This window comes from Kwoniella bestiolae, chromosome 1 (assembly GCF_000512585.2).
Source record: "Kwoniella bestiolae CBS 10118 chromosome 1, complete sequence".
Classification (NCBI taxonomy): Eukaryota; Fungi; Basidiomycota; class Tremellomycetes; order Tremellales; family Cryptococcaceae; genus Kwoniella; species Kwoniella bestiolae.
In genome coordinates, this window is record NC_089241.1 from 4,494,475 (window position 1) to 4,520,708 (window position 26,234).

The window sequence follows — 26,234 nt, forward strand, 5'->3', positions numbered from 1 at the left end:
TGGATTGATGATGTGGAAGAAACAGACAGTATGAAATTGCGAAATGTGGGTAGAGGAAATCTGAAATATGGGGAGAGAAGTATGTCTGTTGCACTAACCTGATTAGTCATCGATCATATCTAGTGAAGTAGAGAGGGGAAGCAATCAACTCACACTATATGATTTATTGACGAACTGTGAGAAATAGTGGGGAATGTGGTATATCTAATGAGTAAGTGTAGAAGTTCGTCTATCCCCAATATCAAACATCAGCCTATCGTTCTCCTGTTTATCCCACACGTAATCGGGTGACTCCTAATTTGGATGTGATGCAAGACACAACGACCACGAAAGAAACCACCACTCACTCTAAAACAGTCTGATAAATAAACTTAAACGACCAAACGCTCCCCCTAAGTCTCTTAATATTTAAGAGATATAGCCCCGGGAGATTCTTGATTCGACACAACTCAATCACAAACTTCACTTCGTCTCCCGAATCCACCGAATGTTCTCCATAAAGCGGCTCGGAGGGCATCTTCTCAGTAGAGGGTAAGACCGGGGTATTGCTCATGGAGGGTGAGCTGAAAATCTCAGAGTCGCTTCGGGGTAGATGAGCTTGTGAGGAGTAGGACGATCCTCGTCGGAGTAACATCCCTTTCAAACCACTAGATAAACCGCCAGAGGAGGGTGACATAGGTAAGGGGAGGCCTCGAGAATCGGTCTGTGGTCATGGGCCTAGCATCAGCTCTGATATCAAAGACTTCCCACAACGCAAGAAGCGAAGGACATATGATAAACATATAGAGTGTAGATGGGTTTATTCGACCAGAGGGGGGAATGGAGACAACACCAAAGAAGAAACAAAGTACCCACCTTAATGGTACTAGCCGTTCCCATCAAAGTAAACGGACTCATCCCTGACCCAACACTCATCACACTCCCCAGCGCCGTCGTTGCCCCAGCCTTTCGTCGTCTCACCCTCGTACATCTCAGTCTAAACTCATTCTCCCGCTTGATATCCATACCCATCTCCTGAAGCACCTTAAGTACCTCAGCCATAACCTCCTTAGGAGGTTTCGACGACAGTGCCGACTGGTCTACCAAACCAGTATGTACTCTCATCTTTATATCTTCTGAGCCTGCTCTGGGTCTCGTCGAGATGACGTTCTTACCTAATCCCGAGGTGGAAGTTTGAGACGCCGAGGGAGATACTCTGTGAGATTTCGATCTTTCGGGTGTAGGTACCCTGGCTGACGTGGGGGATAATAGGTCGGAAGTGGATTGGACATTCGTTTTGTTGACTGCTTCGCCGAGGGGGATCTGGGCCGGTTCAGCGGCAGTGATAGTGGTGGGTTTGGGTAAAGTAGCAGATTCAGGTTGAACGTCATCTGGCTCTTCAGATACAGTTACGGCTGGTCCTTCCTGGGTATGACCGATGCTGCTAACAGAGGACATGGCGAGATTGGCAGTTGATCCGCCTACTCGGGGTCTGGCAGGTGATACTCTGACGAACGAAGATTGAGAATCAGATTTCACACCTGCCGATTTCAGGTTGACGAGCGTATCTTTAGCGAGCGATTTACGCCTGAACCAATCCATGACTTTCTTGGCTGCTTTGCTGGAAGCGGTCTTGTGTGGAGGTGACGACGCCTGTTGAGCTGCAAATGCATCGACGGTGACGATGGAAGGTGAGGATTGATCAGGTCGAGGAGAGGCCGAAGGTTGAATACCATCTCGTTCAATGACCACAGGAGGTGATGTGGGTTTGGAGGTGGGTGCTTGAGGGTTCATATCTCGAGCGGTCAGCGGGGTAGCAGGAGTGATAGGGGTCTGAGGGGCTCGGTCATCTCGAGAATTCGACCTATCATGCATGTCAGCTTCTGTCAGATTGCTCATTCTCAAGTCAGCTCACCTGTTGACCATGAGTTGCAAGGTCTTCCTTCTAGACTTCTTCTCGGCATCGGCCGTACCAGGTCTCGAAAGAGACATGGAAGCTCTTTTGGCACGACCAGATTGGAGAGCAACAGCAGAAGCACTCGCACTTGGTGGGGCATTTCGGTTCTCGTCGTTGGTGTGAGAAGCTTGACCGAGAAGTTTGGCCAGACCGAACTTATCGAGCGACATACCCTTTCTATATCTCTCCCTCTTGGGTGGTTTGGGTAGACCAGAAGATTTGAGATCAGGATTTCTAGGTGCAGGAACGGTAGAACCAGATAGAGCAGGAGGCATGGAGTCGTGTCGTTTCCTTTCAATAGCCAAAGAAGCTTTGGGAGTAGGCGGGGCGGCTCGTTCAGCCCGGGGAGTGGCGATGATCGTTTCAGGTCTGACAGCGGTGGATGCTCGAGGCGTAGAAGGCGACGGTGGTGAGGCAGCAGCGATAGTCTTTCTCGACGGTGTACTAGGGACAGTGGGCACTTCGACCACTTCTTCCTTGATATCAGGTATGGGTGAAGTAGTGACGGGAGTAATGAGCACGGGAGTAGCTTCAGGTGTTTCCTCTTGGACCGATTCGGAGGTTTCAGGTCGAGCATGTTCATTATCGGATGAACCAGATTCCATCTCCACATCGCTTGTACCGCCATGCCTGACATCAGCCATGACGGGGGCGAGATGCTCAGACTTGGCATCAGCTTCTTCCACCACCTTACCCTTCTCTTTCGCTTGCATCGCTTCTTGCATCCTCTCGTATGAGGCCTCACCATCGTATTCGACCTGTATGGTGTGTCGGTTCTTGTTGGATGACATGGGAGGTCTGGACTTGGTATCGGTCTCAATAGGAGGGGTAACAATGGGAGTAGCGAGTGACTCGTTCTCCACAGCCATGACCGATGCAGCTGCAACGGATTCCGTAGGAGTGTCAACCGCGGGAGCCGCCACATGCCTTGGAGGAGAATCAGAAGGTGATGGTGTCGATAGGGTTGGCATGGTCGGCGTAGGCATACTTGCGGGAGAGACGACCATGGTGGCCTCGGGAAGTAATTGAGTATGAGTTGGTGCAGGTAAAGGAGCGGGAGTGACGTGTCGAGCTTCGTGAGGAGGTGTTCGATGTCCAGCATTGCTGAGGTATTCAGGCATCGTCGAAGTGGTAGGTAAAGCTGAGTGATGTCGTTGTTCTCGGCGCCGTTGGTAATCGAGCATACTAGCAGTGACAGATGAACCTGGTACACTACTTTGTGATCGTTGCATCATCGCTTTGGCTTCCTTAGCTTCAGCTTGTATCCTCTTTCTTTCTGACAGTTCCCTCTTGGCTTGTTGACTCTTCCTGTACATGGCCTCTTGGAAGACATACTCGTGCTCTTCGACCGATCGTACGAACATATCTCGATAGCCAGCAAGCCAAGGATGTTCCATTATCTGAGTGATGGTACATCGATGTTCGGGTAGAGGGACGAGCATAATTTGGAGTAGGGATTTAGCGAGCGGGGACATGTGATCAGGGAAGTTGAGCTTGGTGTTCATGATGTACTTGTAAAGCAGGTTGATGTTGTCTCCATCAGGATTTTGAGGATCGTCATCGTAAGGTAGATAACCTGACAACATGGCGTAGAGGATGACACCACAAGACCAGATATCGACGGCAGATCCAACGTAAAGACCTTCAGAGACAACCAATTCGGGAGCAGCATAACACGGACTACCACAACTCGTCGCCATCAAGTCGTCTTGAGCGTGATCGAACCGATTGGCGAATCCGAAATCCGTAATGATGATATTACGATGTTTGTCGAGGAGTAAGTTTTCAAGCTTGAGATCTCGGTGGACAATATGTTTACGATGAAGGTAATCGACACCGGAAATGAGTTGAGCGAACAGTTTCTGAGCATCCTTCTCCTTCAAATACCTGTTTGCGAGAATGTGCTCAAACAATTCACCACCTGAAATTGTACCAATCAGCACAGACCATTGGACAGGATCATGAGCTTACTCACCTCCAGCATATTCCAAAACGATACCAATATACTTCTCAGTATCTATCACATCGAACATGCGAACAATGTTGGGGTGTTTGAGTGTCTACATGATGCGTCAGTTGAGTATACACGCTCGCCTAAATCACAACTCACCTTCAACACGTCAATTTCCCGTTCAACTTTACTCGCCCTGACCTCATCATCCAAACTACCTCGTCTGATCAACTTGATGGCAACTTCTACACCATAATCTGTATGCACACCAAGTTTGACCTTACCGAATTCACCTTCTCCTAGCGTTTGCAACAAGACATAGGGTCCAAAACCAATCATGGGCCGACGTGGATGAGCTTGTTTGTACGCGTATACCGAGGGGTGAAGGACATATTCGTCCGTGAGGTATTCAGCTTTGGGAGGCGAGGCATTGCCGAGGGTAGTGGTGGGATTATGGGATCTACGATTGGCCGCTCTAGACTGCTGTTGTTGTTGCTGGGATTGGGCAGTGTGGGTATGGGAAGATGCGTAAGCATGAGAGGTGGACGCGATGGGTTCAGGGACAGGTAGAGGCATGGGCATAGACTGTCTATTCCTTGCTGCTGCCGCCGCGGAGGTGGATTGAGAAGGACCAGGCGTAGGAGCGTGTCCAGGACTATACGATCCAAACTCGTCCGTGGAAGCCATGATTTGTCCGGGTCCCGTCGAAGCTCGATAAGGTTGTTGAGGTCGAGAATGGGATTGCTGTTGAGGAAGGGGATGTTGATATCCCGAAGGGGAGGCGTATTGAGGATTGGCCGCAAATGGGTCGGCCATTGGATACGATAGGACAGAAGTCATGAAGTGATCAGGGGAGGTTGGTTGGTATCAAGAAATAATCTGTCCTCTGGTATTGTCGAATGAAGAAGGTGGTGAAATGAGGACACGAAAAACCAGTAAACAAGTAGTGAAAAGTAGATAGGTCAGCTTGGGACGTTCGATGCTCGTGCTGGATTTCTCGTTTAATTGCACATGACAGTGACCGATGACCCCGCTTGAAACAAACAACTAAACAACTAAGCGACTAATACGGATGAAAAAGGTCCATGCGAGAGTGGGATGATCAAGGGTTGAAAGATTGTAGATGATCGAAGTGGAGTTGGTACAAGTGTGGTAGAGCAGGAGAAGGAGTAGTAGTATGTGTGAGAGAAACACCCCACACTCTTGGGTAGAAACGATGGAAGGGGTGTGAAAGGAACGTAAAGTGAGTTGGATCAATAGGACTGGTAGTGGTGTATAGAACACACCGACAGAGCTGGGTGATGAGAGAGGACAACGAGTGGAATAACGAAAGAAGAACGAAAGATGTTTGTTACTCACTCGGATTCAAACACAGCTTCTCAGATTGGGTATCCTGTATCCTGTTTCGTCTCACTTTTGTTACCCTTATTGCTACGCCCTTGACGAGATGGTATCCTCCTTCTCTAGGTGTTGGTTTGTCGGTCTCTCCTCTCCCCTTTGTTGGTCCAAATTGGAATTGCCACCGAGTAGTGAGTGTCTGTTAGACAAACAAACAATTCGATCCAATCTTGGTTTTATCCTTATAGCGGTGACAGGGGTGAACGGTAGTTGAGTGAGGGAGAGGATGTTGAGTAACGAGCCAGTTTGTCGTGTTGATTGTACAGAGTGTGGTATGAAGTGGTATGGGTATGAGTGGTATGTGCGATGTGCTCGTGCTGAGTCAGGGATATTGTCCAATAGTATAGAGCAACGGTCAAGATGAAACGCGATTGAGTGTATGGGTGTGGGTGTGTCTGGCCGTAGTATCTGGTTGTAGGTGTAGGTGTAGGTGTAGGTGTAGGTGTAGGTGTGAGATGTAGGTGATCCAAGCGTGCCTTGTGTTCTCGTTGTCTTTGTCTTTGTCTCTGTGTGTTGGATCGAACGCACTATATCACCGCATTCATTCGACTGGGTGTTTGTTGATGTCTTAACCTGTAAGAGTATCTTCTGTATAACTGAGAGTACGATCAAGATGGATACACTATACTACTATACGTGAGAGTTGTTTATGAGATCGATCATCTGTCTTTGTCCATTTGTGTTGTTGTTGATGGAATACGCTTGGACCGGCATACTCTCATACACTCTCACTCTCATAGTTTTTTCTAAGGAGAACATTTCAACCGGACATGTCTATGCCGTAAACAAATACACCTCTTGAATTACCAAAACAGGTAATAATCATACCCCTTTCTCCCCGCTTTCAGAGTTTCAAGTTTACGCGTCTCTCTTTGTTTTTGCTGGTTTACATTCGACGCGTTTGCTTTTTTCAGAGAAATCCAAAGCTAAGATAGTTGTTTACGCTATCTTGGCTCATGCGATGATCGCTATTCACGATCGACGTTGCATAATCATCTCTTCTTCTTGAATGGCAGTACGATTATCTGCTCACTGTACCAAGGCGTCGCCAAACGTGCTCATACGTCGAAATACCCACACGTTTGGTAACTTTTTAACCTCACTTTGGCGTACAAAGTGGCGTCCCAAACACGCCTTTTGATCGTTATCTCGTGATTAAGCTTCGGGTCGTTGTCAAGGCGTTGTTGTGGTGTGGGGCAGCAGTCATGGCATGGTTCTTCGTGGCTTATGATACTTGATCAGTAGCAGTAGCGTGGTAGCATCAAATAGTGGATAATCTTACCGTTAACACGGGGGTAGTTAGGAAGTAGCAAAAATACGCCACACCACTCACTGTACTACATTCACTTAACCCGTTCTCAATGATAGTTGGATATTTCAACTGACCACATCTCAACCACCTCGACCTTGAGACTGAATGCAACGTCTTCTATGGAAGTCAGTTTGGTAGTCATGAATGAGAGTGTCTCGGATACCCGAATGATTCCATCCATGGGGACGAGGCTAAAATCAAGCTTAAATATCTGAAACGTCAGTCTGAACACCATCTTAAGTGGGAGTCATGAACAAATATGAGGATAAAAAGCGATGACGTTGGATGTTTTCATTTCACTCGATACAGCACATGGATACGATGACAGCATGCAGATCCATGTCTGCTTGAACAGCTCTCTATTCTACATGTTTACCTCATAGCATACATCAGTAGTAAAGATCCACAAGAGCTCAGTATGGCGACAGAAGAAGTGGAGCCATCCACATCAACACCGACAGACCTCCTTGATCCCCTTCCCACTTCTATCCCACTTACACCGACTGAACTCCTCTCTCTCCCTCCCAACGAAGTCACACCTACAGCCATCGAAAACACTCTAACACCCTTATCAGACCACGAGGCAGTCTCTTTGTCTACAGAGCTGATATCTTCTGGGAAGATCGAAGATGAGGGATTGGTTCGGTTCATCATCCAGCTGGGGCAGAGTAGAGGCGAATCCGAGTATACAAGATTGCAGCAAGAAGTTGGAGATGGACAGATAGATGAGGCTGATTTACGGAGGATAATAGGAGACGAAAAGAACAGAGAAGAGATCTTGAGGGGATGGACGTATTTGGAGGAGATCAAGGGCAGGATAGATACGTGGAATATCATCTCACCTAGACCCGCTCAGATATCGAAAGACATACCCGAACAGGTTGAAGTGCCTCAAGAAGAAGGAGGAGATGAGATGGAATTGGACGATCCATGGGGCGAGCCTGACACCGCAGAAGGATCATCGTCGCACACTCCCTCTGCATTGTTGGACGATCCTTGGGCGACCGAGGCTTCACCAGAAGTCAAAATATCAAAATTGGTTGTTGAACCTTCCACACCGTCTGAATTGACTCATGATTCTATCACTATCACCCTATCAGCCTTTCTCACTCAGCCTATACCATTCTCAGCCCTCGCTTTAGCTTCTACAGCCTCTCTATTTGCTCTCAAAACGGTGTGTCAAAGACACCACGAAGAAGTGTACCCATATAGATTCGCTATAATAGAAGCTATTCCAGGATGGGTCAGTCCGACAGAATTGGAAGCAATGGGACTACTCCCCGCATTGGGCGACAACGATCTAGAGAAATGGTTACTCTCCTCAATAACAGCCCCATCCTCTCTATCTACCGCTCTATCCGCAGTATACCTTTTTCCCGCGATCACACTAGTCTCACCCATGATACCGTCCCGCCTCAAACCCCTCTCAAGCTCCGAATTGACCCAATGGTACATCGACCATATCCTCTCACTCGACTCGATAGGCATACTAGACAACCAACTAGCCTACGTCCAGCACGGCGCCTCGCTAGGTGTAAATGGTTTAGACGAGATAGGAGAAGACCTATCGCTCCTCTCTCGCTTGGTATACGATTCCAACTTGTCTCCCTCTCAGCACTTTCAATGGACTTTAGGTAATTGGCAAAAATCCAGCGAGACCCAAATCATCCAAGGGTACTTATCGAACTCCACTCCTGAATCTATAGTGGGAGATATCCGTAAACTCATCCTACCCTATCTATACGTATTGGAATCTCGTCTGGAAAGGACCGGGAAACCCGACACAGGATTAGTAGAGAGATTACTATACGATTGTATCCTGGACTTACCGACGTTGGAACTGGCTCTACCAATATTCGAAGCTTCAAAAGCGACCTTACCGTCCAACGAACGAATTATCAAGAATGACCTCGACACTGCTAGAATAGCGTTGAGTTTACTATATTCCACAGAAGACAAAACAAGGGGAGTGTGGGAAGTGATGTCGGGTATATTCGAATGTCTACCCGTATGGGAATTGGAGGGTACGGACCCAACTCAGGATCAAGAGTTGACTTTGACCACACTGGAATCTATCGCCACATTCCTCACTCCCACCACTATCCAACGTCAGGGGGAGTTGCCATCTTCCAAAGATTTGTATCTCTTCTTTCACCCATTACCATTCTCCAGCCTAAGTAGGACACTGGATATACTGGATGTGCACTTGGAATCGGGCGAGATACTTTCCAAATGGGGCTTATACACTGGTTTAAAGTTCCTCTTATCGTCCAGTAAGAACCGTAAAGATCAAATGGAACTAGCTGAGAGGTTGGTGAGGAAGCAGCAGTATGCCAATCTGCAGGAAGATGGTTGGAGGAGATTGTGGGATGATATGGGCAGGCTGAGTGGGGGGGACGAAGATGGTGGGTCGCTTAGGGGGGCGCTGGGGATGTTGGATAGGAGGGAGCGGGCGAGGGTTTATTTGGGTGGAGTGCTGAGTTCTGGAAGTGAGTTGTCTTAGATCTTACCCGTCGTATCCCGTCTATTCGTCTTCGCAACTCCTTGTCCGACTTTTACATCACCTTTCTTTTACTTGCGTATGATCACCCTGCTAGGACCCAGCTGACGATTCCTTGTGACGTGGCTTAGACTTCGATGTCTCTCGCAAGATCATCAAGAGACTACAACAATCCCACTCAATAGACGATTCGATGATCGAAGAAGTGGTATTGGAAACGTCTAAGGACTTCTACTTGAAAGCGGAGAATGGGAACTTGCACACTGGGGAGATGAAGCTGGCATATGATTGGTAAGTCAGAACTCTACCCCAGACTAGACATCCTTCATCTCCGTGACTCGAAAATTTGAGCTGATATCTACGCAGCCTCGCGGTCGCCCATCAATCATCCAAAATACTCTCCGAAAAATCATTCATCGAAGCCACCTCTCGACTCTCCACCTTCCCTTCGCTGTCTCTCACTCCACTAGAGATTAGACATACCACCAATCCTCTATCTCTCATCCAAAAGGTGCTCGACAGCTCGAAAGACGCGTACAGATATCCTGAGCTTATATTGGACCTATCCAGCAAACTCGGTTCGACAGATGAAGTGGATCAGGGTTTGATCAAGGTCATGATTGGTAAAGCTGCATTTGGAAGCGATGATTATACCAAGACGAAAGAGTGCGTGGAGGATGTAGTAGCGGTTGTGAGAAAGGTTCAAAGGAGGGGTGGACATAGGAGAAATCAAAGTTCTATCTCATCTGTCAAGTCCGTCAATACCCCTCATGCAGTTCAAGAGGATGATAGGGAGAAGCAGTTGAAAGATCAACTATGGAAATTATCATACTCCCTTTCCACTACCCCAGACTACTCCGACATACCCTCCAAGATACAGTTGATATCCTACGCTCTCGAACTTTGTCCCTCATCGTCCATACCGGAGATATTGGCCAGTTACAGGACATTAGAAGAGGGAAGAATAAAGCTCGACAAGGCATTAAAGAGGAGACGACAGACTGGCATAACCCCTAATACGCACCGTCATCCCCATCATGATCTTCAGACAGAGTCGCAAGTAGCACTAGGACTAGGAGAAGAACGAGTACTGGGTTCGCGCACAGCCGCCAAAGCTGCCAAACTTGCATTAGACCTCTCCGGTAAATTCAGGAGTTACTCGCCTAATCTGGGAAATGGCGCGTCTCCCGTATTGGGTCAATTGCCTTTCCATCTTTCTCGGACTACTTCGAGATCACGCTTGCCAGCAGGTATATCAACACCCCGTATGGCTTCTGGTACGGAGGACGATGCCCGGTCTGAGACGGGCAGTGAGAGATCGCATGGGACGAAAGAACTGTTTGAGAATCTGGGTGTGGGGCAGGGGATGGACGAGGCGGAGAGAGTAAGGCAGGGGGCTAGGAGGGCGTTGGTCAGGGGGGTGGGGTGGTTGCTTGGTGCGGAGGAGGGGGAGATTAGTGGTTAGGTATTTAGGTCTGTATAGGGTAGACGATGCATGTATGTATGATATTGACTTTTTCTGAGCGCGGAAGTAGGCTTCGATGGGTTGTAGGGATGATATTTCGTGTTGGAGCGAGGCCAGTGTACTAGTACTGCGAGACCTGAGTGTCAAGTGATGTAGAGCAGGTACCTTTCATACTGGACTGGACTGTACCTTCTAGTGACTAGTGAAAACCAGAGCGAGCTCGGCAACATACCCTACACTGTGAGTCAACTGAGGATGGCAAGGTATCGTGCAACGATCTGCTGGGATCAGTGAAAGGATTGATCAGCCGGGAGGACCTACCGTTAACCGAGATTCTTTGGTAGTAGGTATCAAAGCAAAAAGGAAATGGAGGATACTGTATGAACCACCTGGCACACCACGCCAACCCTGTTCTAATAGTCATGATCGTCGTACTGGTTCATTCTTGTTATTTGACTTGATCTGTCCCTGCTCAATCGACTTATGCTTACCATAAATCCTATGGCTCTGCAATAGTCGAATACTGTAGATCAGTACTGCATCATACACCCAATCCACTCCGATGATGTTTCCAAGATCTCTATCACCCCTCATTCCCCTGTTCTGCTCTCTCTTATCAGAGTCAGTCAGGGCAAGACAATTAACAACAATAACTTTGTCCCTACCCAAAGACATCAACACAAGAATGATCCAACCCAACGATCCGACAAACGACCATCCAACGATATTCGAGTTCCCCTATAATTCTCCAGAGGGTTCGCAGGATAAGAGCAAAATGGACAAGAAGGAGTTCATATGGGATATATATGATCGGGAAGGATGTACCTCTTTTGAGGGGGGGCGGGGGTGTCAGAGATTATATCGGTTGAATGTGGGTCTGAGTTTATCGATCTTTCTTGATTATATATATGGTCCAATGAGATAAGATAGGCCAAGAGAAGGGCGTTAACGTCACCTGATCATATCATCAATCCCACCTTCACAGTGCCACATCGAAGTTGACAAGACTTTCCGTGGTAACGCAGAATTCGCACTTCGCCTGACATCCCCTTACGTAGCACTTACCAGTGAGGACCTGACCGCAAAAGAGGCGGTCAGTGTAGTCTGTCCAAAGAGTCAGGGGCAGTGTGCCGTCGCGGGCTTGGCCGGGGAAGCGGAGAAGAATCTGTGTGAGCAGATGCCTGGATGGGATGATCAAGGTTAGTTTGCGCTACATTACCATTCCATCAGAGAGTTCATGGTATCGTACATGAGGTGCTGATTAGCAATACTTGATTTGAGTTATAGGGTACTAAGCGCTTCAAGAACAATAGAGAGGTCAAACGAATGATGATTTGTAGATACAGTGTGCCGTCAAGGTTCCGTAGTATGTGATAATGATAAACATAAGCAACAATTTGCAAATGTCAGTAGCCGCTCTGTATGTTTGTAATCTTCCGCAGCAAAGCCTTGTCACCGTGGCTCCATCTCCAACTGAAGACCTTTTCAAAAGGTATTGTCGCCGTCATCTGGTCCTTGTGGATCCAGGGGTAATTGCAGTTGATGAACGGGGTAAGACAGATGTTGTCCATCCTTCCTTCCTTTCATTATTCCACCCATCATCGCTAAAGAGTTACCTACCGTCGACTATAATATGATTCGACCGGAAACGAGATTGTACCTGTAACGAGAATCGCCACCATACAATCCGGAGACCACGTGTGGAAACATTGGGCTAAGGTGGCAGTTCTCGTTTCAGGTGCAATCTCGTTTCCGGTCGAATCATGTTATAAAGATTCTTGCGTGTCCACGTTGGAACGCCATCCTTCTTTCACGCACTTTCTACTCCCCATAGCAAATACTGTTGACCAGTATCATCATCATTTCATACCCATAACTGAATAGTAATCACAAGATGTTATTCACCCACCTCCTCGTCCTCTTGCCCTTGATTATCTCATCATCCGCCTCTCCCCTCCTATCTAAGCGGGACGAATCAATCGTCAAGATCTCCACATCCTCCAATACGCGGATCTCCCATGTGAAGGATCTCAAGAACGTAGCGCTCGATGGGGGATTTTCGGCCTTTGATTTTACGAGGAACTCCCCGTCCAACTCCCAAGATAGTGCTCCGAGCGGGAAGCAGGAGTTTTACTGGGACGTCTTTGAAGAGGGGTCGAGGTTTGGGAAACAGCTTTATCATTTGACTGTAAGTCGCTGTCCTGGATTTGGTACTATCTACTTGGCGGATGCATCGTCTCTGTCCAATGAGGCGAGATATTATCAATGAGAAGGTGAGCTAATGTCTCTATCTCAAATGCACAGTGTTACGTCGAAGTCAACATGAACTTCAGAGGAACAGCCATATTCGGACTCAACACCGGTTCACCCCATGTTACACTCACCAGCGGGATGATGGACGCCAAAACTGACATAGGTATCATCTGTCCTAAAGCTGACGCGAAACGTGTCTTGCCAGAGGGTGCTAAGGGATGTGATAATATTCCTGGATGGGATGGGAAAGGTGAGTTCGGTCATTGACTTACACTACTAATCAGGTCTGCGGTGCTGATTGAGCATTGCTTTCATTTCGTAGGTTACTAGGCCCCTACTCCTGGACGGCACACGAATCTCGATAGGAGAGCTGTACGGTTGGATACTGTATTGAGATAAAGTAGGATATGTTATGATTGATGTCGTGCTATTTATGTATTCTGATACATGTCACATGGTATGCTCAGCAAAGCAGTTCAGGAAAAGAGTGGCTCGTCTCGAACCTGATCGCAGCATGAGATTGCTGACTCAACAGGGGACTATTACAATCATCGTACATTACCTTTTCCCACCCTCGCGGTAGGCTGGGGCGGCACATTTTTTGGGTTTGTTGGTACGCCTTGTGAAGCTAATCATCAATAACGATTGTACAGGTGGACCCATTCGGACCCCCTCGGAGCTTCGTCCATTACGAAGTACAAGGGGACTCATGAATAATGGGGCTCCTTTCATTATCATCACAACAAATATAAGGGGACTCATCTTTAACTCGATGATCAGGAGTCGACCATTTGGGGACTACTCCCATTCCTTACATCAAACTTTTGTGGCGGTGTGTGGATCACATCCAATCCGACGACGATATAAAACCGCCTTAATCACTGAGATACGATGTTCACTACAGTGTGATACTCGCTCAACAAGTACTATACTTAGTGCCTTTCGACTGATCACATCTCAACATCTAATACATCACGATACACAACATAGCATATCGAATATGTTATTCAACATTCCAACCATCCTCTCCATCCTCTCTCTCGGCTCCATTGCACTCTCTGTTCCCCTCGATGAACGAGGCGATCGCAGTGCCCAGATCGTGGTGGCTGTCCCTCGAGGTTCCAGAATCGTCGACGTCGACGTCACTACCAAGAGCGTCGTGGCCGGAAAAGAGTTTGTAATGCATTGGGAGAGAGAAACCTTAGATACAATTGGGATTAACAAACATACCGATAAAGCATTCTGGTGGGATGTCTTTGAAAGTCCCGAGAAATCGGTGTTGAAATGGCATTTGAAGGTGAGCGATGTTTTGGATCTATATCCTCCTCCTGGCCATCGGAGGCATGGAGAGAGAGCCTTGATATTGAATGAAGAGTGAAGGAGGCTGATCGGTTGAGAGGGGGTGCTGTAGTGCCGAGGTCGAATCAATACTAACTTCGAAGGAAGCTACAAATTCGATCTGTCCACTGCGTCACCTTGGAAAAATTCTGTAGGGGATAAAGGCACCGGTACGGTTGCGCTCTCCTGCTCCAAGGACGAGAGCGGATGTAGGTCCGATTGTGATAATATGCCAAATTTTGGATGGGTGAGTGCACGATGCTGAGTTTTAGTACCGTTGAAATACTGATGACGACTTGGATCGTGATTTAGGATTGACACTTTCAGGTCCTTCTCACATAACTGCATTCTTCCCTGACCATCACAGTGAATGTCATGAAATGTAGATCACCAGTCCGTATACTCGTACATTGCCAGATTAAAATGCATAATGCATCCCACAAAGATTTCCCTTAATTGCTGGACGAGGCGACAGATTGGCACATCATCTTGTATTGAAGATGAGCTTTCCCGTTATAATCCTTCAACCATGTCTATGTTGCTCACACCCTAGAGTCTATCAACACATCCGTAGAAGTAGTGAGTCCAGTCTGGGAGGTATGTGGTGTCTTTGGAAACTCTCCTTTATAGATCGAATCTTCCTCTCCTAAGTCTCCCGCGTTACCATTGTGGCCGTACCTTTCCTGACCCACACTGCGAGTCTTTATGTCGTATCTCTCATCCTACGACACAAGACGAAAGCGTAAGCGTTTTCCCCTCACCTTTGGAACGTTGATATTCACTTGAACATAAGTCTCAGTAGTCACTTTGACAGTGTCCTGTAGAGTCCTCTTTCGTAGTTGATAGCTATCTTGCTGTGGTTCTCAATTGATTAATGACTATCTCAATGATCAAGCTCAAAGAACAGGTAAACTCACCTTCCACTGTGGACCCGATCCATCATTTGTGCTTGCGACGGCCCTCAAGCTTATTCGCGCATTCAGTACGGCCAAGAATCCTACTATATAAGTTTTGGGCATAATCATCCTGCAAGTTTTGATCTACCATTAGCGCCTTATCTCGCAGTTTGTATGGAAAGCACCAACATGAAGAAACCGTCGAGACTCGTCGTGACGTCAATGATGACCTGACCAGGATGAGCAGCCGCTTTGGCACTTTTGTATGCGAAAACGATGAGAAAAGCTATGGCGCTACAGGCAGATAACGTCATCAACACAAGATCCGTCTTTCAGTTGTCATCGATTTTGTCCGCCACTTACAGCAGAGTAGGAGGAAGTTGCGTTTCAGCAGAGATTCTGAGGAATGGCCAGCTGGCATCAGCCTTAACGGTACGCTAGTATACTGTACTGTAGGGGGATATCAACTCACGTAAGCAATTTGTTGATAATCTGGTCGGTTTGGACGAAGCCCGATTTCGACCTTGATAGACCCCACATGATCGAAACGGTAATGATGAAATCGGCAGCCATTGCGCCAGCGGTCTGTCGGATACAAGATAGTCGAGTTTAGTACTACTGACCAAGCAGCAGGGGTGTGATGTATGTGGTAGAAAGGGCGAGAGCAAACTGACATAAATGTAAATGAAGATTGTAGCCTTTGTTCCATCCCAGACGAATCGATCAGTTCTTTTACGACGAACAAAGCTGGCAAAAGCCAACTTACAGCCGATGAGGCAGAAGACTGCAAGGTTATCTTACTTCCTATACCACCTGTAACTGAAGTCAGACTGGCATGAAAAGGAGGTATCAGCCCTCGACATGTCCGGTTACGGAAGGCTGCACGTACATCAACAACATGATTACTCCGCCTAACAGTTTATTCCTCCCTGATAACTTATAAGCCCGATCACAATAAAACGTCTGAACTCCAGCCGAAGTGAGAGAAGCAACTATCGGGCGCCACGAGTTCCCTATTCCAATCACAAGATATCAGCCTACTCCGCGTAGGGTCATTTGATGACGATATAGTTGAGGGCTTCATAGTAATATCACTTACAGTCGGGGCTAGAAAAACTCGAATATATCCCAAAGTCTTTAACGAAAACATGGAATACAAAGGCGAGATTACTACGTATCGCGAGTGACAAAAACACAGCACGTCAGTCGACGGTCCTTTTCTGTTTGATCACACTCAATCAAGTTCAGTGAACTGACAATATGGAGCCAAGAATTCCGAACAAAGTACACCATCCTACAATGATCTTGATGAACCAACGATCTTCTGTTGCGTATGAGGCCCATTTGACCAGTTGGGTAAGCATTATTCCGAGCAGTAAAAAATCTGTCGTATATCTTTCACACCGGTTCAGTACATTAGCATGTACGCTGGGGCCGAGAGCTGCACCCGGTAGAGGACATACCCTATTACAATTGAACCTAGATACAGTCCCGTATGGGGTTGTAAAATCGCTTTAAGTCCAGCTTCCATAGCATCGGAGGAGGCATCCCTGGGTGCGAGCCTAATGATTCATGTGTAAAACAGTAAGTCGTTCGTCCCAAAATGTATACAGCCGGGTCTTGGGTACGCACTGGAGTAAAACTGGTCCCGTTGCGCCTGAACTCATCTTTCTTTGAGAAGGCAAAGAGAGTTCGTACAAATGGAAGATGGGGGTTGAGCAGTGGGAATGGGTGTTCTATGTACAGGTATATATACAATACCTATGGAAGTCGTCAAAGGCAAAGGCAGATAAATCACAGAACGGACCACCTTAGCTAGAAATCGTGTTCTTCTCACGCTCATATATCCACAACTCAAAGTTCACTTCATCTGCTGATCCTCCTTTTTTGCTTGCGATCGGAGAAAAAGGTACAGACACACAGTACACACGACAAAATTCCTGACACCGACATACAAGTTTATACACACAAGGACAATCAACTGCTAGTAAGTATACCACATCTTCTTCTCAGTGAAGGTAAAATATGACCCAGACTCCGACATCTCCCCACAACGATCTCAGTAAAGGCACTGGCAGACACAAAACTCGGAGGTCTGTGTCACATGCCACCCAGGGTATTGGGCGGTTTAAGCAACGTGACGAGCCTCTGTGCGACGATGCGGCGCATCCTTGCTCTTGCTCTTCTCCGATTCATCCGAGTTGATTGTATCCTCGCAAATCAGCTGGTTAGGATGTTCAGGGATTCCCCAACGCTACGGTACGTAGTATCTTCCAAGCCATCATCAAACTGATACAAGCCACCGTAGCTCAATTCACTTTTATAGTACATGTGAAAATACAGTACCACACATGTCACGCAATTTTGATTGTGTACCTACGTTAACTTCCCTGAATACACACGGCTCGATCGTTACAAGTATCCGTATGCCCATGGTATGTACCATTGAAAGGTGATTGCAGCTCTCGATATGATACCGTAAAAGACTTGATGCCTTCTGTGTCACTGATTATCAATCAATATATTTTGATGGGAGTAATGACGCCAAACGCCTTCTTGTCGAGACCGATTCTCACATGTCAAAGTGCCTGTCTCTCTTCCTCGTCGTTCATTCTAAGTGATGAGGATGGGGGTGAGCATCACTGAATGAGGAACAATGCGCATTATTTTTTCAGATTCTCATGCTGTTCCAGGCGTGTCTGCCAATCATGGATGACATGCTATGCGCCTACTTATGTATGCATAGACCGAGGAGAATCTTGTCGGTTCCGAAGTCGGGCGGAGACGGCCAGGGAAATGGGAAATTGATGAGATTCGCCTGACGACAACCGGATCAGATCTGACTGTTGAGCTAAAAAGTATGTGTGCATTTGAAAGGGTGGCTAACATTCCTTTGGATGGACACAGAAAGGATAATCCTCAGCATTGACAAATAGTGTCAAATAGCGTGTGTTGTGCATACGAATGACCGGTCACATTGGCCACTATTGGAGGTAAAATTGACCAACAAAATGTCTGATAACTATCACTTGACATTTTTACAACCACGATAATCACACTCATGAGTCTTTCAAAGCATCTGCGAAAGTGAGCCCCGTCTGAGAGGTATGCGGTGTCTTAGACAACTCTCCCTTGTATATCGATTCTTCTTCACCTGATTCCTCAGGAATAGCACTGTTGATGTACCCTTCTTGACGAGCGATTGTCTTAGTAGCGGGATCATATCTCTCGTCCTACCGTCAACATAGGAAAAACATTAGTTCAATTCCACCTGGATGGGCGGAGGCGAACTGGCAGCACTTACCTGTATATAAGTCTCGGTAGTCACTTTGACGTTGCCCTCTACAGTCCTTTTCCGCAATTGGTAGGTGTTATGCTAGATAATTCGGTATTCAGCATGGTATTGCCTTTACTAAGGAAAGAAATCACTTACTTTCCACTGTTGACTCGAAGCGTCTTTGGAGCTTATGACTGCTCTCAAGCTCATTCGGGAGTTCAGAACGGCTAGGAAACCGACAACATATGTTTTGGGCATCACCATCCTGCAAGTTCGAGCTCTCGTCAGCAAATGCTATATTTTGCAGATTTGACTTGTTATTGTAGTCCCAGCAGGTATCGACATACATGAAAAACCCGGTCAAATTCGAGGTTACGTCAATTATCACTTGATCGGGATGAGCAGCCGCTTTGGTAGTTTTGTATGCGAAGATGATAAGGAAGGATATCGCCCTGCAGGATCATAGAGATCAACGAGAACCCAATGAGGAGGTGCGGTACATGTTGTGGAGACTCACATGAGAGTAGGGGGCAGTTGAGTCTCAGCGGAAACTCTATTAAATCACCCCGTTAATTGTCAATCAAGACATACCGTCGGGATCTGGGTCGCATTGCTGTACTCACGCAAGTAGCTTGTTAACAATTTGATCGGTCTGCACGAAACCGGATTTCGATTTTGACAAGCACCACATGATGGAGACGGTGATGATGAAGTCCGCTGCCATCGCCCCAGCGGTCTATATCAGGGAGACTCAATAATGTCAGTGCTGCCGTCCTTGCGGTCAATGGTGGATCAGGTAAGATTGGACTGACATAGAGGTAAATGAAGATGGTAGCTTTTGTTGCGTCCTATAGCCAAAGATCAGTACACTGTAAGTTACAGCTGAAGTAATCGTCCCTGCCCGTGAAACAAAACACTCACTGCAGCCTGGGTGGCGGATTCTGAAGTTATCTTACTACCTATACCACCTATGACCGAAGTGATGCTGCATCACCAGATGACATCAGCACTCTATCCATCCATGCAATGTGCAATATCAGTATGGTATGAGACGCCTACATCAAAGACATAATTACTCCTGCTAACAGCTTGTTGTTCTTCGATAACTTATACGCCCTGTCACAGTAGAATACCTGTACTCCAGCCGAAGTTAGAGGAGCGATGATACCAAGCCATGAACTCCCTACCATTCCGTACGTTCGGTTAGCGCAACTACACTATGGTATCTTATCTGGGTGTTGGCCTGAATGACACTCACAATCTGCACTGGCGAATGTCGCATATGTCCCGAAGTGATTCACGAAGACATAATGTACATAAGCCAGATTACTATGGTGGAGCGAATCAGCCATTGCATCGTTGGTGACCTGCTCCATCAGGAGCGGCATACTCACAAGATCGACGCAATGGTTCCAAACAACGCACACCAGCCCACAGTAATCTTAATGAACCATCTATCCTCCACAGCGTAGGAACCCCATTTGACAAGTTGAGCGAGCATCACCCCGAACAGCACGAAGTCGGCTATGAACCTGGTTGTTACGTCGTCACTTTAGCACAGAAGCTGTCTTCTCCAGATCATGACGTGAACCATACCCTATCAGGACTGGACCGAGATATAATCCCGTGTGAGGTTCTAAGATCGCTTTCAGTCCCGCTTCCACTGCGTCCGCAGAAGTATCGTTGGCTGCGAGTCTATGACCATACGAAGCATGCAGTCAGCATTGCAGTCTGGGATACATGGGAGAGGCTGATGCCTACTGAAGTAGATGCGGTCCGCCGCAAGTCGGATCGCCCCATGTGAGAGTACTTCCCAAACTGATGGCACTCATTCTTTTTTGTTGGTGGCGAGGTAAAGTTAAATGACAGGTCGAGGTGGGAGATTACAGTATAGACAAGTATATATACAATATTCACAACGGATTGAAAGCAATCATGTGGGGTACTACCATCAAAACAGTGTTTCCATCCGCTTATATATCCTCTGAACAGAGCTCACTTCATCTGCTGATCACTACTTCTTTCTATGCTATTCGGCGGATGATCTGGAAAAAAGGGCAAAGGCACGGAATTGCAGTACACACGACGACGTTCCTCAACTACGAGATCATCAGGTCGTATACCGTACGTATGTTGTCGTATAGGTATACTTTCCTGAACCTTGGATTTGGAGCTGGTCGACCCAGACTTCACCATCTCGTCGTGAATGGTTTCAGGCATTCTAAAAGTTCCCATCAAGGTTTACTGGGTAGTAGGGATACGAAGGTCTGTGCCACTTGCCACATAGGGTTATGAAACGTCCCGCTCCGAGACGACAGGGTGGAAAGCGTCTGTGCGAGCAAGTCGATGTTTTTTCTTCTCACTTCATTCACTGATCACTGTCTGATAGAAGAAAATCTCATTCCCTGGTACATTTGCGTCCCTTCACACCGTTTCTTCCCTACTTTATAGATGATTAAGCAATATGCTATTCGGCCACCCAAGTCAAACATGATCAGGCCACGTTAGCCCAGTCTTACTCCCAGCTTCACTCCAGCCCGCACCAACTCTCCTGAGACTCTCAACATCCACATCCTCCACTCCCACCTGCTTATCGCCCTCGTTCCTCTCTCTGAAATTCCCTAGGGTCGGTGTGAATGGTTTTCTGGGATTGTGCGGCTCGGTCTATCCGGTCATACAGTATAAGCTTTTAACATCTGTCTTCCATTACGTCAGAACGATCAAGAGCAAACCTTCGAGTAACTCTCGGACGTCTCGGTGGTAATTTATACACCCGATGTGTCGCCTCTTCGGATACTCAGCGGGAAATCCATGGTGTGCTGAGCACCCATAACACGTCTCACATCAGCACAGTGAAACCCTAAGCTAAACAAGTTTTCAATGATAGCAGCTGACCTTTCGTCTTCCAGAACTCTGTTCATTCGAACTGCTAAAAACCGCTCTCAAAGACGTTCTGGCATTTAAGACGGCTAGAAAGCCGACAATGTACGTTTTGGGTATGACCATCCTACGGCGTCGATACCATCATCAGCTCACATTCCCAATTCATGAGCGAAGAGCAGAGGAATGGCGAGACGTACATGAAGAAGATAGTGAGATTCGAGGTGACGTCAATGACCACTTTGTCGGGGCTGGCAGCTGCTTTGGTGGTTTTGTATGCGAATATGATGAGGAATGCTATAGCTCTGATCGATGTTGACACACAATTCGCTTATCAGCGATAACACGTGCAGTGGAAATACCATGAAGTGTGTTGTCTTGACTGAATGACTTACAACAAGGTGGGCGGTAATTGACTTTCCGCCGAAATGCTAGATATCAAATCTCTCTCTCACCCTTGCTTCCTTGAGTTAGTGTTAAATGCAAGAGCATTATCTCACGTACGCCAACAACTTACTGACTACTTTGTCAGTCACAACCCAGCCGGATTTGGACCTCGAAAGGAACCATAGGATCGCTGTGGTGATGATGAAATCCGCTGCCATCGCTCCGGCGGTCTACATTCAACAGGTTTCTGGGATCAGTCATGTCTTCATGGGAGAAGAACTCATTAAAAGTGAGAGAAGGAAGTAGATCACCAGTAGGTATATAAACGTAGTCGCCAGTTTGGCTTTCTAGCAATGTTCGTATCAACCAACAGTTTGTCAGATATTATCGTCATCGCAGGCAGGTGAAAGAGAGGGTACTCACAGCAGGATCAGCATTACTGACACTCGTGACCTTACTTCCAATTCCCCCTGTGACGGATAGCAAGCTGAAACAAGCCATGCAGATGTAAATCAATCCATCCAGTCGAAATTGAAGGTATGGTACGATAGACTCACATGGCAGCCAAAATCGTCAAAGCCAGCGGCTTATTTTGCCCCGACAATTTGTATGCTCTATCTGTGTAGAATATCTGGACTCCAGCTGAAGTAAGCGGTGAGATAATACCTAGCCAGCTGCTCCCTATGACAACGCCAATCTATCAGCCATTCATTCCTCAAATCGCGTAAATAACTATGTGTGTTCGTGTAGAAACGTACAGCTCGGTTCCGCCAGGGTGGTGTATCTTCCATAATTATACACGAAGATGTGGAAACAGAATGCCAGATTACTATTATTTTGTTTTCTGTTAGGCCCACTGGATCCATCTCAAGATGAGGGAGCTAAGAAGACTGACAAGACCGTCCCGATTATACCAAATACCGTACACCACCCCTGTATCCCACCCAGAACAATATCAATTGACCCCTCTGCTCGCTCGTGCGTGTTCAAGGGGCCACTCACCATCAATATCTTAATGAACCATCTATCCTCTCTAGCATATTTCCACCACAGCGTAAGTTGCTTCAACATAATCCCAGCTAAGAAGATGTCCACTCCGAAGCTGATTCGTAGGAGACTCAGTAATCAGTCCCTCTGTCCAATCCTTTCCTCGCCTCGGAATTCTGATGATGCACCGGCAACTCTCCAGAGGAGGATATTATGCGCAATACTCACCCTATCAAGATGGGAGCCATGAACAATCCATTATGAGGTCCTATCAGCTCTTTCAACCCCGCCTCCAGTAGGTCCTCTTGCATTAACGACGTCTCGGGAACAGATGCAGCCAGCCTGATGCAGTAAACAACCTCAGCAGGTCTTCTGTCGGTGTACAAGCTACTCACTGTAATGCTATTGGGCCTCCGCAGAACGGTCCACCGTATTCTCTCACTCTGGTAGCATCTCCGAGCGAAAGGTCACTGTCGAGATACATTTCGGTATGAGCCGACAGACACGGACGAGTGGTAGCTATCGTCGAATCCGTTTTCGCTCAAGGTATGTAGCAGGTGATACGTTTTACGATCGAGAAAATATGTACCTGATCATCCTCATCCACCAGCATCAGGTTTCATCTGACGATACCCCAAAGTCCCTTTTATACTTCAACACCATATTCGAATGTAGCTTATCAAATCGCACAATGTCAGGATCAGACATTCATGATGGTAGATCCAGTGCAAGGCTAATGCATGTGAACATTCAATATCATTTGATTGTGTACCTTCCCCCCTGTACACGCAAGGCCCAAGCACTCATCATCAGAATAATGCAGCATGTTATGCAGGAAGATCATTGGCGTAGTATTCCGTTCAATGATGATCAAAGCCATCTCAGTCGAGATAGAGCACGGAGAACGGATCAAAAGACGAACAGTGCGGTTGATTGATGCTCATTGTTTTTCAAACCCTAATCTGTGATCGGAGTAACGTACAGCCACTCGTGTCGCCATGTTGTCCGAACCCGAATAAGCTTGGCCATGACGACCATCTCGTGTCAATGCGTCAGTACGCAACTTCTTCTGTGATTGAAGGAGTATCCGTAGGAGAGGAATGAAAGGATACTGGTGGAACAAAGCTCATCATCTCGAATCTCATCATATCATCAATGATTTCTTCTCATCAATGATTTAGACGATATCACGCCTCAACCACATCTGCTAAAGGATGTATGAAGCATGTCTCACACCGCAGACGTTAGTCTCGTAAACCGAGGTATTGCATGTCGGTACCGAGATCCGACAATCAATCAGATCAAAACGATCAAGATCAAGATCAGGATGTTTTGTGCCTGTTAGCGATGAGGTCCATCATCCACTATTTTGGATCACGGGTCCAAACAGATACACACAATACACAACGTCGCCGAGCCGGAAGAAAGAGATCGTATGATATGTTTCGTAAGATGGGGTATTGGTCCTTTCATTGGACAATACCGAATTATCAATCCCCTTTAGATGCCTCTAGCTCGTGTCGTGTCTCTTGGTTGAGCTAAATTAACAATCATTGATTGGTTCGTCATCCTCCCTCTCCACTCACATTAGCACCTCCCCTCCCATATGAGATCCATAACCATATCACATGTCCACTCCAAACGAGAACAACGTTATGCTTACACCTATCCCCTGGCAGTACTATTGAACACCCCCAACTTCCTCCCTGCATGTCCCTGCATCGTTCCCAATCCATCGGCTCCAGGCGTAGGAGGGTTCGAAGCGAACTGGCCCCTAAATCTAAATTGGTTATTGTTCGGTGTACCAGCCGCAGTAGGCGTAGGTATAGGTTCAGGTATCTGCCTGTACGACGAGGTGATCGAAGGAGAATTGGGTCGAGAAGTCTGTGTTGAAAGGTATGGTGGTCGGCGCGGTATGGGCTGTTCGATCTTGCTTGTTGTCGAAGCTAGGTTCGGTGGTATAGGTATCTTCCTGTCCCCTCTTTCTGCACGGGCAAAACCATCCCTCGAAGAGGGAGCCGAGGGAGTGATCATCCCTTCCTCCCTATCTAGCTGCCTCGCCCTGGACAGTGCAATCTCATCTACCGGTTCGTACATCCCTTCATCCACCGCCTCGTCAACCGTTGTATTATCCATACTTGGGCTATTACCAGGTCCCATCATATCGTTGACCATCCGCGATATACCCTGCGACATCGCTTCGCTCATGGCGTTTACTGCTGATTCGCCTAGATCGTTGAGTAGGGGTGTTGGAGAGACGGACGGCGAGAGGATACGAGGTAATGCGAGGGATAGGTGAGCGGGATAGACGAAGCGATCTTGGATGATGGATCGGATACGGGATAAGATGAGTTGCTCGAGTTTTGGTATATCTACGTTGTGTCGGTCGAGTTAGCTTTTACTGTTCAGTCCCAACAAAGCAGAAGTGGAAGAAACGGATAGCGTACCTTGTAATTTGGCTCTACTACCCAAAAGACTCGTCGTCTTGAGATTCAAGTGGAAATCGGGTAGCAAACTAACATGTATATGCTGCCTCTCATCAACGGGTTCATGCAATTGTACACTGAGCTATATCACCAATTACATTCCTTCGTCAGCTGAGATCCATCATGTCAGTCAATGATCCTGAACATAGCTGAACTCACTGTTCCCCCTATTGACACCAGCTCCACACCCAGCGATACAGGCAAGACAGCGAACCTGGGTCTAGGGAAATTGACCAGTACAGCGGTGGAAAGTGAGAGCGAGATTGAGTCTAGGTAATCTACGTCGATCTCTGCGCGCTATGCAGATGGTCAAGTCTCAGCTGAAATGTCAAACACTCAATCGCCAGCTGACAGGGGATAAAGGGTTCACGTACGATTCTTCCTTGTCCATCAGCAGGCCGTATTCTAGCATTGGACAGCAGGGGGTACGCTTTGCCCAATGATAAGGAAGTTACTTCTATTGGATCCTACGACACAAAGATCAGTGCCAGCTACTTCACCTTAATGTCAACGAAGGTCAAGTAGCTCACAAGCCAGCTGAGGTTCTTGCCAGTCGGATTCAACCATTTCTCTATCCTCTGCCTCGCACCTTCTTCACCATTCGCAGAGAGCAGATCGTTCCTGTAGCCTTGCAGCATCTGTAACGGAGTCACATATGTCAGCTAAGGGGCTTACGGCACTGGACCTTGGATCAGCTGAACGATACTCACCTGCGCTAGAAGCACGTTTACCCAATCGGTCGACTCGGCAGCATGAGTAGCCATTTCATAGTTCGTTTTCTGCAGTAGTTGAGCAGGAGGAGGGGGAGGAACAGATGTGGTGGAAAGTAGGGCTTTCTGAATATACCGAGGAGGGGTTGTCAGCTACAGCTACCATGAAGGGTACACACCCAAGCCACCTGATAGGAGTATAACCCACCTTGGCTTTCTCCGCCCTCCTCTGCTTCCACCCCTCCGCATCTATCTCCTCTGAAGGTGAAAATACCACATATCGCACGAAGAGTAAGACTATGATCAAGAAAGATGCTTGACCTAGTATGAAGCCCTGAGTGAAAGTCCATGAGGAAGTAGGCGGTGGAATAGGCGCGAGAGAGGGAGGAAGGGGAGGGGCGGACATGGCTTGGAGTGGAAGTGGATGGGTGATTATCGGCGAGTTTAAGGCACTACTC

The 26,234-nt window shown here is 47.3% G+C and overlaps 9 protein-coding genes across 9 annotated transcripts; 4 read left to right on the forward strand and 5 right to left on the reverse strand.

The window, feature by feature from the left end:
- Positions 1–204: 204 nt before the first annotated feature.
- I302_101700 (uncharacterized protein) lies at positions 205–4,703 on the reverse strand (the record flags this gene model as incomplete). The annotated part of the gene is made up of 6 exons (XM_019187078.2): positions 205–229; positions 348–703; positions 856–1,843; positions 1,895–3,857; positions 3,912–3,996; positions 4,047–4,703. The coding sequence occupies 6 exons, from the start codon at positions 4,701–4,703 to the stop codon at positions 205–207; spliced, it is 4,074 nt and encodes a 1,357-aa protein (XP_019049956.2).
- A 2,312-nt stretch (positions 4,704–7,015) lies between these two features.
- I302_101701 (uncharacterized protein) lies at positions 7,016–10,562 on the forward strand (the record flags this gene model as incomplete). Its single annotated transcript, XM_019187079.1, has 3 exons — positions 7,016–9,086; positions 9,229–9,388; positions 9,464–10,562. 3 exons carry the CDS (start codon positions 7,016–7,018, stop codon positions 10,560–10,562), a joined length of 3,330 nt encoding a protein of 1,109 aa, XP_019049957.1.
- A 685-nt stretch (positions 10,563–11,247) lies between these two features.
- Positions 11,248–11,766, forward strand: I302_101702 (uncharacterized protein; the record flags this gene model as incomplete). The annotated part of the gene is made up of 2 exons (XM_019187080.1): positions 11,248–11,433; positions 11,548–11,766. The coding sequence occupies 2 exons, from the start codon at positions 11,248–11,250 to the stop codon at positions 11,764–11,766; spliced, it is 405 nt and encodes a 134-aa protein (XP_019049958.1).
- Positions 11,767–12,456: 690 nt separating this feature from the next.
- On the forward strand, positions 12,457–13,180 carry I302_101703 (uncharacterized protein; the record flags this gene model as incomplete). The annotated part of the gene is made up of 3 exons (XM_019187081.1): positions 12,457–12,750; positions 12,867–13,065; positions 13,146–13,180. The coding sequence occupies 3 exons, from the start codon at positions 12,457–12,459 to the stop codon at positions 13,178–13,180; spliced, it is 528 nt and encodes a 175-aa protein (XP_019049959.1).
- A 635-nt stretch (positions 13,181–13,815) lies between these two features.
- I302_101704 (uncharacterized protein) lies at positions 13,816–14,471 on the forward strand (the record flags this gene model as incomplete). The annotated part of the gene is made up of 3 exons (XM_019187082.1): positions 13,816–14,112; positions 14,227–14,400; positions 14,466–14,471. 3 exons carry the CDS (start codon positions 13,816–13,818, stop codon positions 14,469–14,471), a joined length of 477 nt encoding a protein of 158 aa, XP_019049960.1.
- A 224-nt stretch (positions 14,472–14,695) lies between these two features.
- On the reverse strand, positions 14,696–16,716 carry I302_101705 (uncharacterized protein; the record flags this gene model as incomplete). The annotated part of the gene is made up of 13 exons (XM_065869345.1): positions 14,696–14,875; positions 14,936–15,007; positions 15,071–15,179; positions 15,239–15,343; positions 15,413–15,448; positions 15,522–15,634; positions 15,724–15,747; positions 15,816–15,879; positions 15,939–16,062; positions 16,149–16,219; positions 16,307–16,444; positions 16,513–16,611; positions 16,682–16,716. The coding sequence occupies 13 exons, from the start codon at positions 16,714–16,716 to the stop codon at positions 14,696–14,698; spliced, it is 1,170 nt and encodes a 389-aa protein (XP_065725417.1).
- Positions 16,717–18,108: 1,392 nt separating this feature from the next.
- I302_101706 (uncharacterized protein) lies at positions 18,109–20,158 on the reverse strand (the record flags this gene model as incomplete). Its single annotated transcript, XM_019187084.2, has 13 exons — positions 18,109–18,282; positions 18,354–18,425; positions 18,483–18,591; positions 18,674–18,778; positions 18,844–18,879; positions 18,950–19,062; positions 19,139–19,174; positions 19,248–19,311; positions 19,386–19,509; positions 19,585–19,655; positions 19,721–19,858; positions 19,923–20,021; positions 20,088–20,158. 13 exons carry the CDS (start codon positions 20,156–20,158, stop codon positions 18,109–18,111), a joined length of 1,212 nt encoding a protein of 403 aa, XP_019049962.2.
- A 652-nt stretch (positions 20,159–20,810) lies between these two features.
- Positions 20,811–23,064, reverse strand: I302_101707 (uncharacterized protein; the record flags this gene model as incomplete). Its single annotated transcript, XM_065869346.1, has 13 exons — positions 20,811–20,990; positions 21,098–21,145; positions 21,222–21,333; positions 21,407–21,511; positions 21,602–21,637; positions 21,711–21,823; positions 22,017–22,080; positions 22,151–22,274; positions 22,352–22,422; positions 22,489–22,526; positions 22,596–22,695; positions 22,809–22,922; positions 22,976–23,064. The coding sequence occupies 13 exons, from the start codon at positions 23,062–23,064 to the stop codon at positions 20,811–20,813; spliced, it is 1,194 nt and encodes a 397-aa protein (XP_065725418.1).
- A 1,181-nt stretch (positions 23,065–24,245) lies between these two features.
- I302_101708 (uncharacterized protein) lies at positions 24,246–26,182 on the reverse strand (the record flags this gene model as incomplete). The annotated part of the gene is made up of 7 exons (XM_019187086.1): positions 24,246–24,952; positions 25,028–25,148; positions 25,226–25,363; positions 25,441–25,533; positions 25,597–25,704; positions 25,777–25,902; positions 25,985–26,182. The coding sequence occupies 7 exons, from the start codon at positions 26,180–26,182 to the stop codon at positions 24,246–24,248; spliced, it is 1,491 nt and encodes a 496-aa protein (XP_019049964.1).
- Positions 26,183–26,234: the final 52 nt, after the last annotated feature.